The 20,072-nt window shown below is 41.8% G+C and overlaps 1 protein-coding gene across 1 annotated transcript; it reads right to left on the bottom strand.

The window, feature by feature from the left end:
• Positions 1-1,764: 1,764 nt before the first annotated feature.
• Positions 1,765-11,876, bottom strand: SAPCD2 (suppressor APC domain containing 2). Its single transcript, XM_031951953.1, has 6 exons — positions 11,038-11,876; positions 5,863-5,990; positions 5,141-5,287; positions 4,921-5,028; positions 3,575-3,685; positions 1,765-3,450 (listed from the first exon to the last, which is right to left on the bottom strand). The coding sequence occupies exons 1-6, from the start codon at positions 11,708-11,710 to the stop codon at positions 3,322-3,324; spliced, it is 1,296 nt and encodes a 431-aa protein (XP_031807813.1). The 5' UTR covers positions 11,711-11,876; the 3' UTR covers positions 1,765-3,321.
• Between the last annotated feature and the right edge of the window lie 8,196 nt (positions 11,877-20,072).

Genomic DNA, 20,072 nt, shown 5'->3' with positions numbered 1-20,072 from the left:
TACACAGCAATAAGATTATGTGATAATCAACTACGATGTATTTGGCACTTCTCAAGAATGCAGTGATTCCAGGTTTAACCTATATTAGATTATTGGGGGGGGGAGGCAGGAATGAAGGGATGGGAGACAGAAAAATTTGGAACACAACGTTTTGCAAGGGAGAATGTTGAAAACTATCTTTACATGTATTTTGAGAATAAAAAGCTATTTTATATATATAAAAAAAATCAAGGCAATGATTCAAGGCAGTTACAATAGATTTGGGATGGAAAGAGCCATCTGTATCCAGAAAGAAAACTATGGAAACTGAATGGGGCACAGCATAGTATTTGCACTTTGTTGTTGTTGTTTATTTGCTGTTTTTTTATTTCTCCCCATTTTGATCTAATTTTTCTTGCACAGCATGATGAATATGAAAATACATTTAGAAGAATTGCACATTTGTAACCTATATTGGATTGCTTTCTGTCTAGGGGAAGGAAGGAGAAAAATTTGGAACACAAGGTTTTGCAAAAGTGAATATTGAAAACTATCTTTGCATGTATTTATAAGAATAAAATGCTATTAAAAATACTTAGGCTGATATGCTTACTAGACATGTGTTCACAAGCAAGTCACTTTGTATCCCACTGAATCTAAGTTTCCTCATCTGTCAAATAAAGATAAAAATACTTGCTTAATCTATCTCACAGGGCTATTCAGAGAGCCATAGTGCTATTGAAATGTAAGCTGTAATTGTGTGATGATCAAATATGATTGACTTAGCTCTTCTCAGCAATACAATAATCCAAGTCAAATTTCAAAAGACTCATGATGGAAAATGCTATCCACATCCAAAGAAAGAATTATGAAGTCTGACTGCAGATTGAAATATGCTATTTTTCACTTTTTTGTTGCTGCCTTTGTGCTTTTTGCCTGTTGTTCTGTTTCTTTCACAACATGGCTAATGTAGAAATGTGTTTATCTGATTGTACATGTATAAACTATATCAGATTGCTTGCCATCTGAGGAAGAGTATGGGAAGGAAAGACGGAGAAAAAATGTTAAATTCAAAAATCTTATAAAAAATGAATATTGATAGCTATCTTTACATGTAATTGGGAAAAAATAAAATACTATTTACAAAAAGAGAAAGAAAAGAAATGTGAGTCATTATTATCCTTCTCTCCAAAGGAGTCATCCCTTCTATGAAGTAAGAGCACTAGTTTCTTGAGGAGGAATCTGCTCAACCCCAGCCAAAAAGAGCAGTTTCTGAAGGACATTTGTTTGCACTTAGCAACTCAGAGGCCCCTTTGTTTCCTGGCAACAGACTCGGAGACCTGGGTGGAAAACAAGAAGGGCGAAGGTTGAGGAGGGGGGCAGGGCTTTTATTCCTGGAGGGCATCTGGAAGAGAGTCCTAGACAAGGGGAAGGGAAGCAAGGGAAAAGGTAGTCTTGACTAGAAGGGAGAGGGGATAGGGAGAAGGAAGCCTGGTTACAATAGCCCAGGCAAAGTGCCCTTACCCACGCAAACAGGGAGGTGAGATCCCCTAGTCCATTGGGACTGAATGGAGTCCCATGGGAGGGGGCTGAATCCTTCCTTGTTTTCTCCGAGGTGGCCACTTCTAAAGGAAGCCCTACCCAGTCCTCCTTAAGGCCTTCCCTCCAGATCCTCACTCTATTCTGTATATAGCTGTCTGCCCTTTTAGAGGTATGCTCCTTGAGACTGAGAGTAAGGATGTTTTGTGGCTTTTCTTTGCATCCCCAGGCTTTAGTACTTGTTATGTGATCCATATTCTGCCCTGTCCAACTTTTCCCGACCCTTTTGGGGTTTTCTTGGCACAGAAACTGCAGTGATTTGCCCTTTCCTATACCAGATGAGGAAACTGAGGCAAACAGCAGTCACCCAGCTACTAAGTGCTTGAGGTCATATTTTAACTCAGGTCTTCCTGCCCTCAGGTCTGGCACTTTACAGAATACAGTAGGTGTTTATTAGATACCTTCTAACCAACTGTTGGGAACTTTGGACTGAGTATTTTGCCCTCTAGGGGTACAGTGGGGAATTACTTCCTAAAAAATGTCTCATACGGCAAGTCCCCCTGTGGTTTCTCCTGGAACACCCCTTCACTTCAAGATTCAGTGCTTAGAAGTGGATGTAGCTAAGAGTGAAAACATCTGGACTGATGTGCAACTTTACTACAGACAGATAGCAGCTATACCCATTCCCAACAGTGGGGCAATCACCATAAAAAACCCATTCTTACATAAATGCTCTAGGATTTTCCCTGTAAACACTTTGAAGGGGGGAAGGGGAAGGGGAAGAGGGTATGTTCTGGATACCCTCCATTCCCTAACAAAGAATAGCCTCTCCAGCCCTCTTCCTCTCAGCCACGGTTCCAGTAATTGCTAATGGGGATAAGGGTTCCATACAGCAAGCCCCCTAGACTTCGGCCCTGAGAAAGGGATACTCCCGTCTCAAGACTACTCCTAACAGTCCATTTTCTTTTCAAGACAGTCTCTACTTTGAGGAGAACAGACCAAGACAGGGGGAGGGTGGGGAGAGAAGAGACATTGAGAAAACAGCCCAGTTCAGGGGCAGGGGTCCTCAAACTTTTAAAATAGGGGGCCAGTTCACTGTCCCTCAGACTGTTGGAGGGACGGACTATAGTGAAAACAACAACAACTGTTGGGGGGCCTGACTGTAGTAAAAACAAAAACTTTGTTTTGTGGGCCTTTAAATAAAGAAACTTCATAGCCCTGGGTGAGGGGGAAAATCGTCCTCAGCTGCGGCATCTGGCCCGCGGGCCGTAGTTTGAGGACCCCTGTTGTAAGGTTTAAAATGACCCTATGAGGTTATCCCTTCAGTCTCATTTTACAAGGGAGGAAATTGAAAGTCAGGAAAATAAAGTGATTTGGAGCTAGGTCACACATGTAGCAAGAAGGAGGAATGTGATTTCTACTCAAGGCTTGGCTCACCAAAGGAAGAAAGGGGCAGTGGAGAGAGGGAGAGGAGGGAAGACTCCCTGGGACTAACTGAGGGAGCTTCCTTCCTGCCAGAGGTGGTACCAACGTCTCTTAATAGGTACTTCTCCCCAGAGCCTGGACGAGGAGTCCTCTTGCTTTGGTCATGGCTGCACACCCAGTGGTCAGAGAGAAACGGTGTCCTCCACTATGGCCAGAGGCGGGGGCTATGCAGAGTTTCTGCCAGTCTGATGAATCTCTGCCCATACCAAGCAGAGGCGGCCCAGAATGTGCCTGTGCTGGGGCAGGGACTAGGAAAAGACTCTACACCCACCACAAGGGCGAGAGCTCTCCGTGGCACTAGCATTCTTGCCCACAGGCTTAGATGAAGGTGGAGTCCAGCTGGCTGGCTTCCTGATGGCTTCGAGCTCGAGCTTCAAAGAGCTGCTTGATCAGGGCCGACTTTTCTTGCTCTAGCTGTGTGATCTTCTCACTCTTATCTGTTACCTCCTAGAGAGGAGGCCGGAGGAATCAGAAACTGCATGGGCCACTCTCCCCAGTTCCCAGGGCCCTCTTTTTCTCCCTTATCCTCACCCCACCTCTTTATACCCTTCACTTCACCTCTGATCCCTACCTTTGTTAGAAGACGGTTTTGTTCCTTCAGCATGAGTATGGTCTGTTGATGTCTCCCAGAAAGAGGGGATACTGTGGGGGGGGCAGAGCAAGGGCTGGGGACAGCCTGGACCTGTAAGAAAGGGACATAAGGAAGGAAGGTAAGAGTTCAGAACTGAGTAAAGGAGAATCCCATTGTTTCCTCTTCTCCATAGGGAATGTTACCTCAAGTTTGATTGGAAGGGGGCAGGTATTATGACCTGGAGAGGTAATATTGGACAATGAAAATAATATTGAATTAGAAGCTAGGAGATATCTGTTTCATGAGTGTCATCTGGGTGACACTGAGCAAGTCATTCTCCTTTTCTGGTCCTCAGTTTCCCCATTTGTAAAATTAAATAGCCAGATTGCATGATCTCAAAGGTCCTTTCAACTCAGATATCTTATAATTCTATCATTCTATGATTTCTTTATCTCTGATAGGGTCCAACTTGGGGAATCAGTGGGCCCAGAATTGAGGATCCTTAGGAAGGGCATCTAGTAATCCTTAGAAAGTGGCTCAGGGCGATTTGGAACTATGCTCGAAAAGTTATCAAACTGTGCATACCCTATGACCCAGCAGTGTTGCTACTGGGCTTATACCCCAAAGAGATCTTAAAGAAGGGAAAGGGACCTGTATGTGCCAAAATGTTTGTGGCAGCCCTGTTTGTAGTGGCTAGAAACTGGAAACTGAAGTGGATGCCCCTCAATTGGAAAATGGCTGAATAAATTGCGGTTCATGAATGTTATGGAATATTATTGTTCAGTAAGAAACGACCAGCAAGCTGATTTCAGAAAGGCCTGGAGGGACTTACACGAACTGATGCTAAGTAAAACGAGCAGGAGATCATTATATACTTCAACAATAATACTATATGATGATCAATTCTGACGGACATGGCCCTCTTCAACAATGAGATGAACCAAATCAGTTCCAATAGAGTAGTAATGAACTAAACCAGCTACACCCAGTGAAAGAACTCTGGGAAATGAGTGTGAACCACTACATAGAATTCCCAATCCCTTTGTTTTGTCCGCTTGCATTTTTGATTTCCTTCTCAGGTTAATTGTACATTATTTCAAAGTCCAATTCTTCTTGTACAACAAAATAACTGTATGGACATATATACTTATATTGTATTTAATTTATACTCTAACTACCTGCCATCTAGGGGAGGGAGTGGGAGGAAGAAGGGAAAAAGTTGGAACAGAAGGTTTTGTAATTGTCAATGAAGAAAATTACCCATGCATATAACTTGTAAATAAAAAGCTATAATAATAATAATAAAAATTTAAAAACAGGAAATGGCTCAGAGAGGGAACACTCACCCTTCCCGCACAGGCAGCAGCCAAGAGCTCCCCCAGGCAACGAATAACTTCTTGCAATTTGGGCAACAGCTGACCCAGTGGGCTGGGGCTCCCCTCTGCCCCAAAATCCTGCAAAGAGAGTTAAAGTTAGAGGTTAGATTAGCCTTTAGGGCAGAGGGAGAATTCTAGGAAGTATCTGTCAAGGGAATTATCTGCAAAGTGGGCAGAGAAGGAGACTCACTGTGCTTTTCTTGTTCTTGGTCAGATGGCGCTGTCGTTCCTGCACCCACTGGAGCTGTTGGTGATACCAGTCCCTCCCTCGATCCATCATCTCCAGCCCCTGTAGAAGTGCATCCTTCTCTTGTTCCAGCTCCTTCATCTGCTTTAGCTGCAATACATACCAAGAGAGAAGCATATGTAAAGGCAAACATAAAATGAATGTTTATATCATTTCCACTTTTTCTGTTATTGTTTTCTTCTCAGGTTTTTTTTTTTTTTAACCATCTTTCTAGATCCAATTTCTCTTGTGCAGCAAGATAACTGTATAAATATGTTTACATATATTGCATTTAACATGTACTTTAACATATTTAACATGTATGGGACTATCTGCCATCTAGGGGAGGGAGAGAGGGGAAGTAGGGAAAAAGTTGGAACAGAAGGTTTTGCAAGGGTCAGTGTTGAAAAATTACCCATGCATATAACTTGTAAATAAAAAGCTATAATAATAATAATAAATAAAGCAAATGTTTAAAATTTGTACATGTAATTGGGAAATATTTAATGAAGTAAATTTTAGAGTGCTTTTTTATTTATTCTCCCCACAGTGATGCCCTACCTTCTTGTCCCAGGAGTAACAGAGATCAGCACTTCTGGTGGATACTCCCTGTTCCTTCTTATCTACTGTGAAGTGAGGGGAACTATAGGCCTGAAACCCTAGGCCTGGTAGCTGGTACATCTTACCATGTCATAATCCACTCCGTTGGTGATAGTATGCCGCCGCTGCTCCCCCCGGCCCCTTGGATGCTTCCCAGAGCCGCCAGCAGTACAATTTTCACTAAGGCATCGTCCCACAGTCCAGACATCAGTGCCTGCAAGGGAGAGAGAGATGTGGGTAGGTGTCTGACTCTTTCCAAAATCAGCTTTCAGTATGGTCTCCATGAAGGCTCACAGCAGCCAATCAGGCCTACCCTTGGCAATGGCTGGACATGGTCCCTCTCTTAGGCCTACTTCCCATCCTCTGGAAGGCAGAAAGAAGTCCCAGGAGAGAATACATGGGTGAGCAGAAAAGTTGTTCCCCGCCCTCCTGGCAAAGAAGAAATTTGGGGGAAAGGTTTCATTCTCCAGAGGTTGGGAAAGGTAACCCTGCCTTTGAATTACTTACACAGGAATTTCCATCTCCTCCCTCAGAACCTTCAGTGATCAAGCTGATATATTTCATTCCAGAATTCCTTTCTATCTCATCTCCCAGAGAGGCTTTTTTCTCCCGATTTTTCTTGTCATATAAATTTATTTCCTTTTATCTCAGTTTCCAGACCTTCTAAGCTTCACTCCCTGAGTGTCTCAGTCCCTCCTTCCTCTTTTTCCTACCAGCAGGCCCTGACTCAGAGTCAAGTTAATAAAAGAAACAGACTTTTCTACATCTGCTTGATATGAATTTGGCTGCTTTTCCTACACTAACGTTTTGCCAATGATGGTTTAATTTTCTACCAGCACCAACCTACTGCCCCAGAACTGTCTTCTTATGCTAGCCTACACCACCTTCTACTCCCTCAGTTGAGTCTCTTCACTGATTTTTTGGGGCGTGAGGCAATTGGGGTTAAGTGACTTGTCCAGAATCACCCAGCTAGTAAATGTTAGTGTCTGAGCCTGGATCTGAACTTCAGGGTCGGTCCTCTATCCACTGTACCACCCAGCTGCCCCGGAATGACATTCTTGACCTGCTCTGGTTTGATATGAACTCTGCCCCTGCACTGATTCTCATTCTTTGTACCTTTGCTCACCCATTTCTCCAACTTAGTATACCCTTTTCCCTCTATTATCTGGACAGATTGTACTCATTGCTTAAAGTTTAGCTAATCCATAAAGCCCACCTTGACTGCTCTAGATAAAAGAGGTTTTCCTTTCTTAGCACTTCTAGAACACGTAAGTAGATAACATCACCCTCATCATCATCTCACTCATGTCTCACTTTTCTTAAGTCTCATCTTCCTAGCCAAACAAGGGCAGAGACTATATTTAAATCTTTTTCTTCCCCCCTCCCCAAATTTTATGCAGAAAACCTCAGTAAGGATTTGTTGAATAACTGATTGACATGCCTTCCCCTGACCCCCTTTCACTTTGCATTTCCCAGTAACAAAGTTATCACTCAGTTAAGTAGGGCTAAAGACCCATAAAGAGTCAGTCCTTCTTTGAGAGAGGAAATTCTGATGGACTTGAAAGGGAGAGGGGGGTTCTTAAAGCTTCCTTCACCATAGGCTCTTTGCTGGCAATGAAGGCCCCTAGCATAGGAGTTCTTAATCTTTTTTGGATCATGGACACCTTTGACAGTTAATGAAGCCTAGAGACTCCTCTCAGAATGTTTTAAATACATAAATTCATAGGAATATAAAGGAAATCCAGTCTGTTGAAACAGTTATTTATATCTATATATATTTTATTTTTGTTTTTTAAATAGTATTTTATTTTTCCAAATATATGTAAAGATAGTTTTCAAAATTTACTTTTGTAAAATTTGTTCCAAATTTTTCTCTCTCCCTTTCTTACCTCTCTCTTCTCCAAGACAGCAAGCAATCTGATATAGGTCAAAATATATTTTTAAAAAATACAAACTGGGGGCAGCTAGGTGGCGCAGTGGATAGAGTACCAGCCCTAAAGTCAGGAGGACCTGAGTTCAAATGTAAGTCTCATGCACTTAACACTTCCTAGTTGTATGATCCTGGGCAAGTCACTCAACCCCAATTGTCTCAGCAAAAACAAAAACAAAGACAAATTCAGGGACCCTGGGTTAAAGACTCCTATCTTGGCACTACTGTAAAAAGCAGGAATATGGATAATTAATAAGTCAACAAATATTTACTAGGGACCTACTATGTGCCAGGTGGTGGAAATATAAATACAGTGACTAAAAATGCATGGACCTAGGACTTGAAGGAAGCCTTAAAGAACTGGGTAAAACCTTTCTAAGGCTTTTTCCCAAATGAGCTATCCTTATTCCTTTCTCATGTCTGCATGTTTTTTTCATTTCAAGAAAATTGTTCATTCTTATGACTCCTTTAGGTGAGCCAGGATCCTGTTTTTGAGAGAGGTAGTGAGGGATAATTTGAAGAGAGCTATGGCCAACTTCCCTGATGCTACCACAAAAATCAGAGATATCAAACCCTTCCAGATTTCATTAGAGGCCTATGGATCAGATAGCCCAGTATTTACCTAAAAAGCCCATTGGTACTCAACATTTCAGGAAGACAGACTGTGCAAAGAGAGGTCTACCCATAATGCACTCTGTGGGATTCTAGTGACAGATAGTCAAGGTGCCTGTTAGGTGTTGGACTTTAAGTCAGGAAGACCTGAGGTTTAAATCTTCTGTTAGATACTTACTAGTTGTGTGACCCTGAGCAAATCATTTAAGTTTTTTGTGCCTCAGGTTCTTCATCTGTAGAATGAGGGAGTTGGACTCAATGATCTCCAAAGTCTCTTCCACTTCTAAACTTATGATTTTATGGTTTTGGTTTCAAATTCTCTTCACTTCCGGGGAGCAGGTCAGCCGTTCAATGAGGGGAGCAGAAGACCTTTGCTCTGTTAATTGTGAGAGGGCCTGAAACTCAGGGCAAACAAGAATAGCATAGACCTGGCCTCAGTGCAGGTAGGGAAGGGAAAGTTGGCAAAAATATATTAAATGCAGACTTTTTAGTATGAAAGGCCCAGCAGGGTAAAACTATGACCCTCTAAGTTCCAAATAATATGGGAAAGAAAGATGTGGGAGAGTAAATAATATAGAAAGGGAGGTGGGGAGAGAAGATCCTTTTCATGGTGGACATTTCAGTAGTTCCAAGCCTGGATTCTTGGGAACCTGAAAGAGTTGGCTGACACATCTATGCCCCAGCTTACCTCCTCCACCCCTCACCAGGCAAAGTAACTCTGAGTCAGATCCTATGCTTCTTGCCTCAACATGATATGCTAGTGGCACTAGTACAAGTTGCTTGGTCCAGGAAATTAGTTCGGCAGCAGATCATTACAGTAGACTCTCTATTGCTTAGAGCTGAGGGTCCCACTCTGGCTTGCCCTGGGACAGTGGACATTTGGGCAGAGAGGCACAAAGCTCCTGGTGATAAATAGGATATATATCCAAGACTGAATCTGACCAACACATGGTACCAGCAACTGTAAGGTCACCATGATTCTCAAAGGAACTTTGAGCCACATGACGGCTGATGATGAATGGACAAGAGGATAGACAGTGACATGGAGAGGAAAAAAGGCTTCTATGTTCTTAACCTCCAGTAACTTTACCTTTCTTCCCCAATCTCTACCCTATACTTAGAGATCTATTAAATTCTCAACTAATATTCCTGGAGATTCAGAGCCCTTGTTCCTATTATCGCCCTTTCTCTTCCCCTACCCTTCTTCCCTCATGGCACAGGTTCAGAGTGCAGCAGAGATCAGAAGCACTCAGCTGAATGGAAACTCTGCACCTGCCTGGGCACGTGTGTGGGCTGAATGGGCCAAGGAGGTTGGCTTTCAATAGGATCATCAGCCGATCTCGGAGCCCAGCCCACGCTTAACCTATAATCCAGATACTTGTTCCCTAAGGAGGGGTCTGTGGGAATGGACAGTGCTGGGCATTCAGCTTCCTCCAGCCTTTGCCAATGGCTTAGGAAGTCTGTATGATAAGACTGTCTTTCTTTCCCATTCCCACCCCCAAACCCAAGCCTGAGTGCTCTAAATGAGCTTCTAAACTCAAAAAGACATTCACCTGGATCAGCCAGTGAACAACTCCACAATTCTTTAGCTGAGAACAGAAGATTTGTTTGTTAACAATCTACCTTCTCCTTCAAGAATTGTCTGTTTTTTTTTTTTTTATCTTTTCTCCCAAATCCTGAATCATATAGAAACTCCAACTCCTAGGTTCTAATTCAGACACTGACAGGATTCCTGCAGGATCTTGGGGCAAGATTTTTCTGTGTTATCTTTATGTATAAAAATGGGGGAAATAGTTCCTGTCTTATCTACCTCCCAGGGAAGAGAGATGAAATGAGATAATGGAATTTAAATATTTAGTAAATTTAAAGTATAATCATTATAATTATTATTATCTGGGTCTTCTCTCTAAGGGCAGGTTTATATTAGACCAAAAATTCCCTTTGGGACCCTTGAAGTCTCTTGTTTGGCCCTGCTGTTAATGTAGCAAAGGAGAATCATTCCTTCTCAGGCTTAGACTTGTGTCTGTATAATCCCTCAAAAAGAATTCTTCATCAGCATTTATAATAAATATCCTCAGTAACGCTTCTAGGAAGTGTAACTCGATTTTAGAGGAGGAGGGAAAAGTAGGCTTATTTCTAAATGCTTTGAGGAGAACAAGAGGGTCATTTCCCGGCTGACGTCCCTCAACCAAGGTGGACCAAGAAGTGAGTGATTTTCCACAAGAACCCCCAGAGGAACTAAGGCCCTAGGCAAAATTAGTCCAAATCCAGGGCAGGGAGGAAGGACCTTGGAAGAGAATGGTTTAGGTACAAGCCAGCTTACCCCATGGGTGGCTCCTCTAGCCCTCTATCTGCTACTACTGAAGTCCAAATATTGTCCTGTGGCTGGTGGAACTCATAGTCTCACAGACTACGGTCTCACAGACAAGAACCTCATCCATAGCAGAGTCGGGGCGAGTTGGGAGGAGAATCATGTAGACCAGCAGGAAAAGGGGTTGCGCATCCAAACAGAGAAGAGTAAAAGGGTCAGGGTCCCTAAAAAAGAACATGAGCAGCAATGCTGTCGGAGTGGGAGGAATGAGGGAATAGAAGGACCGAAGGAAGGAGGGAAGAAAAAAATTAGGGTATTTTCTACAGATTGAGGTACTCCTCCTCCCCTATCAGCTTTGGATCCCCAAAACCCACCCTTCCTTCATCTCGAAACTCTTTCAATCCTCACCTGCATCTCCGCTCAGACTTCGCTCCAGGACCAGTCCTCCAGGGCTCTGAAGAGCCTGGCTCTTGGGCCGTTCCAAATCCCCGGGGTAACACCCAGCTTCCTGAGGGCTGGGGAGTTTCTCCAGGCTCCGGGAGGAGCAGCTCGATCCCGCGTGGGGGTAGCGAACTCCCAGGGACAAAGGTTTCTTCTCCAGCAGCGTCCGGGGCTCGTCTGCGGGTGCGAAGATGAGCCGCTGGTGGTGCTTCTCAAGGGCCAGTTTGCCCCGGCCCTGGCCCGCACCAGCCTTGCAAGTCCCGGGACCCGTGGGAAGCAGTTTGGCTTGGGACGCCTGGCCCCGTGTCCCCGACGGGGCTCTGGCATGAGGGGCCCCATTTTCAGCACTCAACAGAGAAGTTCTCAGCCCTATTACAAACCTCTCGAAGGTCAGGTACCCGCTGGCTGGGGCAACCTTCCTCAGTCCTTCCAGGACACCCCTTGGAAGTTCTCTCGTGTCCGCGCCTTGCCACCGGGACTCAATCTCCAGGAGGTGGACGTATCCCCGCCGTCGATCGTCCAGAATGTCGAAGAGGGTGCGCAGGCTCTGCAGGAAGGCTCGGGGTAACCCCTCGGTGCTGAACTCCTGCTCCGGGGCTGTGGGGAGTGCCCGGCCACGTTCAGAAGCGATCACAGCCATGGGCCAGCAGGGAGGGTCCCCAACTTCCAAACAATTCACCACGTTCCAAAGCCCCGGGAAAGAAGAGCGAAAGGATGGGGGAGGGGGAGGGGAGGGAGGGAGAAAAGGGATCCAGACTAGCGAGGAAAGAGGCTTACAATAGTTTCTTCTTTTTGAACCAAGGACTTCCTCGCTTGCGTCACCAACTCATTAGCACTTTCAACAGTCATTGGCCAGAAGGGGCACTAGATCCTTCCAGGATTGGCTAAGAAACAGACTGAACCGGTTTGATTTTCCAGCCAAAAGAGAAACGGAGTGGAAATGCCGAGGGGCAGATGCTGAGTCCCTAAGTCCTCCCCGCAGGTGCAGACCCAACCTTCAAGTTCCTTCAGGACGTAGGAAAGGAGGTGAAGTTAAAAAAGACGGATTGGAAGGAAGGAGCTGGGGTCCCCATCCCAAAGGATCCCATAGACCACCCTAAACGCAGTACAGTCCTAGGTCTCCATTCTGATTTGTCCTCCGCTTTTCTTTTTTCCTAGCGTGTCTTCTGTTTTCTCCTTTAGAAATAATGTAGGATCACAGAATTTGAGTTTTAGAAGGAATCTTGGAAGATGAGGGCCAATGTTTTTGCTATCAAGAATTCCTTCTTCCGCTTCCAAAATTAGAAATCATTTAATCTCTCCTTGAAATCCTTTAGTGTAGAGAGACCCACCTGAAAGCAACCCATTTCATTTTGGTGCAGAAATATCCCCCACTAATATTTCCTAACAACGTGTGTGATTTATATTGTTCTCATTTCTTTCTCTCAGGAACAACCAAAAACAAGTTAATTTTTAGTTCACAGATGTGTTCTTCTACTAAATGGCTACATGTTCTTCAAAGATCTCCTGTCCCATCTCCCCCTAACGGTAATTTACCTCTTTTTGGACTATATTTCATCTTTTCAAAGTCCATTATGTGGTACACAAAACTTAAACTTATATTCTATTGTAATCTGATCAGATCTGTATGCCTTGTTTTCAGATTTAGCATCTCACTCTTTCTAGATCCCATGCTTATTTGAAAGCAGATTAGTAATAATCTTAGCTTTTTTAGTTGTAATTTCACACTGTTCAGTCAGTTTAATTGATTGAGCCGAAAATCCAGAACACCCACCTCCAACTCATTTTGTCTTTTGTTTTTCACACAAATTTTGTATTTGTCCATCTTATTAATCTTAGAAATTCTTGTAGACTATTGAGATATATTGAGAAACTGATTATGTCACCCAACATTTTAGCTATCCGTCCTAATTAATTTCATAAACTTTCCTCCTATCCTAGACTCTTTCCTTAGCAAATTAAAAAAATGCTGAGAGGAAGCAGCAATTGGTTCCGTGGAAAGAATCCTAGATAGGTAATTAGCTAAGAGAACTTACAACTCATCTACTATTTGTGACTTTCCTGAGACCTAGAATACTTAGCACAGGGCTTGCAATATAATAAATTTTTAATAAATGTTTATTGCTTGACTGCCCCTCTCTTGTGTCAGTTTATACAAGATCATGTGCTGGTATAATAGTGGGAAGTGTGATTTTGCCTCCATCATTGCAAAGCTTTCAATGCGCCAAAAGAATGTCACATATATAACTTAGAGTGAATTGAGATCCAAGAGACCTGCTTATTAATTTTAACACTACCATCCTCTGTAGTAGAGCTGGGAGACTTGAAGTTACTGATCTCTTGTAGGAGTCAATTTCCTCATCTGTAAAATGAGCTCATTACACTGAGATTTCTTCTGCCTCTGACATTCTCTGAGTCTCAACTCTTATTTATCTGTAATAACACTTTACATTTATATAGCATTTCTAGTTTACTAAGAGCACCCTTGGATATTATCTTATGTTAAATGATCAAAGGATATGAACAGACAATTTTCAGATGAAGAAATTAAAACCATTTCTAGTCGTGAAAAAATGCTCTAAATCACTATTGATCAAAGAAATGCAAATTAAGACTACTCTGAAATTGATTTCTTAGATTAGGTAAGATTACAGGAAAAGATAATGATACATGTTGGAGGGGATGTGGCAAAAGTGGGACACTAAATACACTGTTTTGTAGGTTTTGAACTGATCCAACTGTTCTGGAGAACAATTTGGAACTATGACCAAAGGGCTATCAAACTGTGCATACCTTTTAATTCAGCAGTGTTTCTACTGGGATGGGATGCCCATCAATTGGAGAATGGCTGAATAAGTTATGGTATATGAATATTAAGAAATATTGTTCTATAAGAAATAATCAGCAGGATATCATAGAGGTTTAGAGAGACTTCATGAACTGATACTGAGTGAAATAAGCAGAACTAGAAGATCACTGTACACAGCAACAACAAAATTATGTGATGACCAATTCTACTGTACAGAGAGTGCAAGATCTTATCAACAATGAGCTGATTCAGGCCAGTTCCAATAGACTTGTGATGGAGAGAGCCATTTGCACCCAGGGAGAGGACTGTGGGGATTGAATGTGTACACAACATAGTATTTTCACCTTGTTTTGTTGTTGTTTTTTTGGTTTTTGTTTCCTTTCTCATTTTTTATTTTTGATCTGATTTTTCTTGTGCAGTAAGATAATTGTGGAAATATATAGAGAAGAGTTGCATATATTTAACATATATTGGTTAACTTGCTGTCTAGGAGAGCATGTTATGCCACAGTTCTCTTTTATTGTCCTAACTCAGTTTCCCTAATCATCCTGACTCAGTCCTGACTCAGTTTCTCTGTTTCTCTAATTGTTCTGCTTCAGTTTGTAATTATCAGCTCAAAGCTCAGTCCTGCAAAATCTCTTCTCCCTCTTTATCAGAATATTTGATAAGGATAAAAGATCTTATATTTTAGAATATCAGAATGCCTCTCCCCATCCCAAACTATCAAAATGTCAGATACAGTCTTATCAAGATGCCTCTCCCCATGTCTGGGTGCTTCCTCCTATTATGTCATCCCTCTCCGGTGGCTCACCCCATCCTGTCAGAATCCCCTTCCTGCTCTCAGCACCCTGACTCCGCCCCTGCCTCAGTCTACTTCCTGTGTCTGAGCCATGTGTATATAGGTCATTGAGAACTCACATTGTTTGCTTTAATAAAAAAAAAAAAAAGAATACCATCTTTACACACACACACACACACACACACACACACACACACAGTGAATAACAGCTTTTTATTTTCAAAATCCATGCAAAGATAGTTTTCAACATTCACCCTTGCAAAATCTTGTGTTCCAAATTTTTTCTCCTTACCTTTCCCCATCCCCTTCCCTAGATAGCAAGTAATCCAATATTTGTTAAACATATTTGCATATATTTTGAAAATAAAAAAAAACTATTGTCTCTACTGGGTCTGTATCCATAAGAGATCTTAAAAAAAGGGAAAAGGACCTATGTGTGCAAAATTGTAGCGATCCTTTTTGTTGTGGCAAGGAACTGGAAGCTGAAGTTGGAGAATGGCTGAATTAGTAATGGTATATATGAATGTTATGGAATATTATTGTTCTATAAGAAATGATCAGCAGCATGATTTCAGAGAAGCCTGGAGAGACCTACATGAACTGATGCTAAGTGAAATGAATAGAATCAGGAGAACATTGTACACAGTGACAGCAAGATTACATTATGATCTATGAGAAGGTGCTCCAAATCCACTATCATTAAAAAAAGATATTGTCTTATGTGAATTTCAGAATCATTCTCTGATGAAGGCAGGAATTATTATTCATTTATTTTTGTTTCTGATCTCCCCCAGTCTACCTTCCCTTCTATCACCTCCTTTTCTTGTCTTAATTCATTCACTTTTAATAGAGGAAAAAAAAAACTGATCCAAGGAGAAGTGAAGAGATTTTATTGAGATCATAACTTTTCTGCACCTCATTTTTCTTAGCTGTAAAAAGAAGGTACTGGATTAGATGAACCTTCAGGCAAAGTAAGATCTTATGACTTCTTCAAGTTACTGCTAGGCACTTGCAAAGTTATTCAAATCTAGATTTTTTTATTTCTAGTCATAGTAACATATTATATCAGAACTAGTATTGTTCTTGCTGTTGCTGTTGTTCTTCCTTCATTTTCAAAAAGAACCAAAGATATCAAAAGGTAATATCCTACGTATGAGTAAATTGGACTTTTGTGAGTCAGAGCTGCACAAAGTCATCGGCTTGCATCATTTGAGTTCAATCTTTACCTTCCTATATAGTTGGGTAAGTAATTTGTCACACCGCAAATTAGTGATAGAATTTCTGGTCCAAAGCTCAATGCATTTCATTAAATAGCACTACCTACATCCCACTGTTTTAACCTCCTCTGTCTAATGTGAGGGTCAGACTAAATAACCTCTAAAGTTCTTTCCAGCTCAGGCATTTGGTTAGTTTGATTCATTCAGCCAATGAGCACTTATTGTGTGAAAGGCACTGTGTAAAGGCAGTGAAGCTATGACACAGATCTTGCACTCTGGGGCTGTTTCTGGATCCTATAGAAATCATATTCAGTACTGGACAGTGTTTTAACATGGTGTCTTGCACAGAGTAGATATTTAATAAATAAATGAAGAATAAACATACCCAGATGGAGGATTTAGTGCCAATCCAAGGGAGGTGACAATATCTAACAATTTATAAGAGAAGAAGCCATCCAGCCCTTTTTGTAGTGGCTAAAAACTGGAAACTGAATGGATGTCCATCAATTGGAGAATGGCTGAATAAATTGTGGTATATGAATATTATGGAATATTACTGTTCTGTAAGAAATGACCAACAGGATAATTTCAGAAAGGCCTGGAGAGACTTACAGGAACTGATGCTGAGTGAAATGAGCAGGACCAGGAGATCATTATATACTTCAACAACAATACTATATGATGACCAGTTCTGATGGACCTGGCCATCCTCAGCAACGAGATCAACCAAATCATTTCTAATGGAGCAGTAATGAACTGAACTAGCTATGCCCAGAAAAAGAACTCTGGGAGATGACTAAAAACCATTACATTGAATTCCCAATCCCTATATTTATGCACACCTGCATTTTTGATTTCCTTCACAAGCTAATTGTACAATATTTCAGAGTCTGATTCTTTTTGTACAGCAAAATAACGTTTTGGTCATGTACTTATTGTGTATCTAATTTATATTTTAATATATTTAACATCTACTGGTCATCCTGCCATCTAGGGGAGGGGGTGGGGGGGTAAGAGGTGAAAAATTGGGACAAGAGGTTTGGCAATTGTTAATGCTGTAAAGTTACCCATGCATATATCCTGTAAATAAAAGGCTATTAAATTAAAAAAAAAAAAAAAAAGAGAGAGAGAGAGAGAGAGAAGAAGCCATCTGTTATGGACAAAAAGAATGCTGAGGTGTTTTGCCTGACTGTGGGATGTACTGCCAAGAATCATCCACAGACTTTCATCTCTTGTGCTCACCTGTGACAATACTGGTTAGGGTGTTTTCAAATAGAAGACTTATTAGAAGCCAATGCTGTTAACTTTCACTATCATCAGCAAGATCAAGATGTATGGAGGAATACACGTCCATTCTATAACCTTGGGAAGATAACTTTTCCACATTAATTTTCTCTTGTCTCTCTCTTTTCTAGTTTCTTTGTCATAACATATGCTCAATTTACCATTTAAAGTAAAAAGAGACCTTATTAAAATGTAAGGGATCTTTTGAGTTCATGTACATATAATGAAGGATAACTTATAAGTATACAACTTATTCTCCAAATACACTTTGATTAGGTTTTTATAGTGGCCTCTGTTTTACTCCCCCAAAAATTGATTCTAGATTTTTGAAGCTGAGTATTATCTCAGGTAGTTATATCATGTGTGATCTTTATTCATTTTTATTTATAGAGAGGGCATTGCTGACCTTTGCCCCTAATACCTGCTATGAATGTTTGCTTTTTAAACACTAATCTTGCCTAGATAGAGCCAGCTGGATGGGGTCCAGAGAGCAGATAATGTGAAAGCCAACCTCTCAGTTTCTACCTATTAGCCTTCTACAATCCATTCTCTCTTGATTCTCCAAGAAACAACCAGGTTCAGAGAAGATAAATAGGGGAAGACATACATGAGATAGCATAGCCCCTGTCATATTAGAAGCACACTTCTCAATCAGAACACTCTGAGGGGTATCTAGTTAGATAAACAATGACTGTGCTGCAAATCTGTTTGGGAATAAAGCAGGGGTTTGTCCAAGGGAATCCAGGGATGACATCAGACATTGAAATGAGTGGAAACATTTTTGTAGCTGAGGAAGCCACAGCTGAGAGCTGTCCCAGACTGGGACAAGGGAGCCTTGTGTTACCATAAAGCATTTGCCTAAGGAGAACAAGGCTCTTTTCTACAGCTGAATCTTGGGGGTGGCAAGGGAGAGAAGTCACTCCCTAAGCATCAGGTGGCCCCCTGGGGAACCTCAGGTGTGTGGGAAAGTCAGACTAAGGGTCCTTGGCTACAGTTCCAAAAGTCAACCAATTTAGAGACTACAAAGATACATACAGAATAAGAAATAACTGACTTGGTCCTGCCCTTGGAAACTTCAGAATGTTATTGAAGAAATATACACATATAAAAAGGTATATCAAATGTATTCTCTTCCATCTCAGATTTTAACCATTTTATTTATTGTCCTTCAAATAAACTCCATTTCCTGGGAGCTTCTCTTGAAGTATCTCCCTCATCAATAACACAGAAACTTGACTTTGCTACATATTGTTGATTATATTAATAATCCATAAACATTTATGAGGTTTATATATGTTATTATGTACTATAATTTCTGCTCTAAGCTTCTCTCTGGTCATTAATAATTAGGTAGAGTGCTGGAATGGAATGTAACTTTCAAAAGCCTTGGGGTACTATGGTTACTTTATGCTTATGGAATGAGAGGGGCATTTCTTTTGAACAGATTTAAACCAAAATAGGCAGACAATCAAACTGCTTTCTCTTCTCCCCTCTCCCTTCTCCCCTTCTCTCTCCCCCCCCCCCCCAATCCTCTATTCAGTCTTTGCTACTCTATCTGCTTCCTTCTTACTCATTTCAGGTCACTATGTCCTGACTTTTCTTCCTCATGTCAGGGAAAAGTGCTGGAAAGAAATACTGCAGTGTTTCCTTTAGCTCAAGGTACTTCTGTGCAGATGGACCATAAATCAACTGATCAGTCAATATGTATTTATTACGTACCTCCTGTGTGCTATAATCTTTGCCAAGAAAATCCCATTCAGAGGCACAAAGAGTGTGTCCACTGAACGACTGAACAACAAATATGTCAAGTTCTATAAGTGCTGTAAAGAAAGACAAATGCTCTCCAATAGATCCCAGTCTAAAGGGAGAGAGACATGCAAATAACTACAAACAAATAACCTCTATGTTAAATAAATAGGAAACAATCAACAGAGGGATTAGGAAAGACTTCCTTTAGAAGGTGGGACTTTGGGGAGATTTTTAGGAAACCAGAGTGTTTATGAAAAGGGAAAGCATTGCAGGCATTGGCAGAAGTCAAGGGGAATATCCCGACAGCCAATGAAAACATCCAGAGATAGGAAGTCTTACTTCAAGAATAACAAGGTCAATCAAAGAGTAAGGGAGGTTTGGCTGAAGGAAGATTGGAAGGTGGAAGGCGAGAAAGGAAGATCAAAGTCTTTTCTTTTTGCTACACTCCTTGGGGCTCTAGGAGTTCCTCTCTTCAGTGCCCCAAATCTTAACTGCTTACAACCAAGATGAGTTGGGTCACTAGGACTGGAAAGCAAGGGAATGTTTTCTATGCCCTGGGTTGTGGAACTAAGTGTCAGGTATCTTCAAATTTAGTCTGATTATTTTTCCTCTTCCCCCAAGCTGGCCCTAGTAACCTGTTTGCCCCAATTATGAATGAGTACCCTCCATTCACAGAAACAGTGCCCTGGTGCTCAGTCTGGTCAAATTCTTTGAGTTCCCTATCTCTCACAAAATGGGGGAGAATCATGACTACTTTCTTGGAAGTCAATGGGGAGGCTCGGAACAAATAACTAAGCCTAAGGCTTTTTACAGACTGAGAAATTAAGAGATGAGACGTGTGTCCACTTTCCCTCCACATCCAGCCCTACCCCAGTCGCCTATTCTTAAGTTTCTTAAGTCCTGGACCAGTGAAGGGGTGAGAAAAAACAGAACCTTCCTCCCTGAGCAGAAGCTCTGGAGAAAGTACGAGACAGAGCAGCAGAATGTCCCTCACAGGGAAGGAAGGAGCTGGACCTTGTGTTTTAGAATTTAACCCTCAGCTACCTAGTTCGCCTGTCAGCCGACTGACTATAGTAAAAGTCCAGGGATACTTTCACTAGGAAGCCCCGCAGACTCGTAGCACGCCTCTCCGAGAGTGGGACTG

This window comes from Sarcophilus harrisii, chromosome 2 (assembly GCF_902635505.1).
Source record: "Sarcophilus harrisii chromosome 2, mSarHar1.11, whole genome shotgun sequence".
Lineage (NCBI taxonomy): Eukaryota > Metazoa > Chordata > Mammalia > Dasyuromorphia > Dasyuridae > Sarcophilus > Sarcophilus harrisii.
The sequence above is the reverse complement of the archived record's forward strand: the minus strand, read 5'-3'. Positions and strand labels throughout refer to the sequence as shown.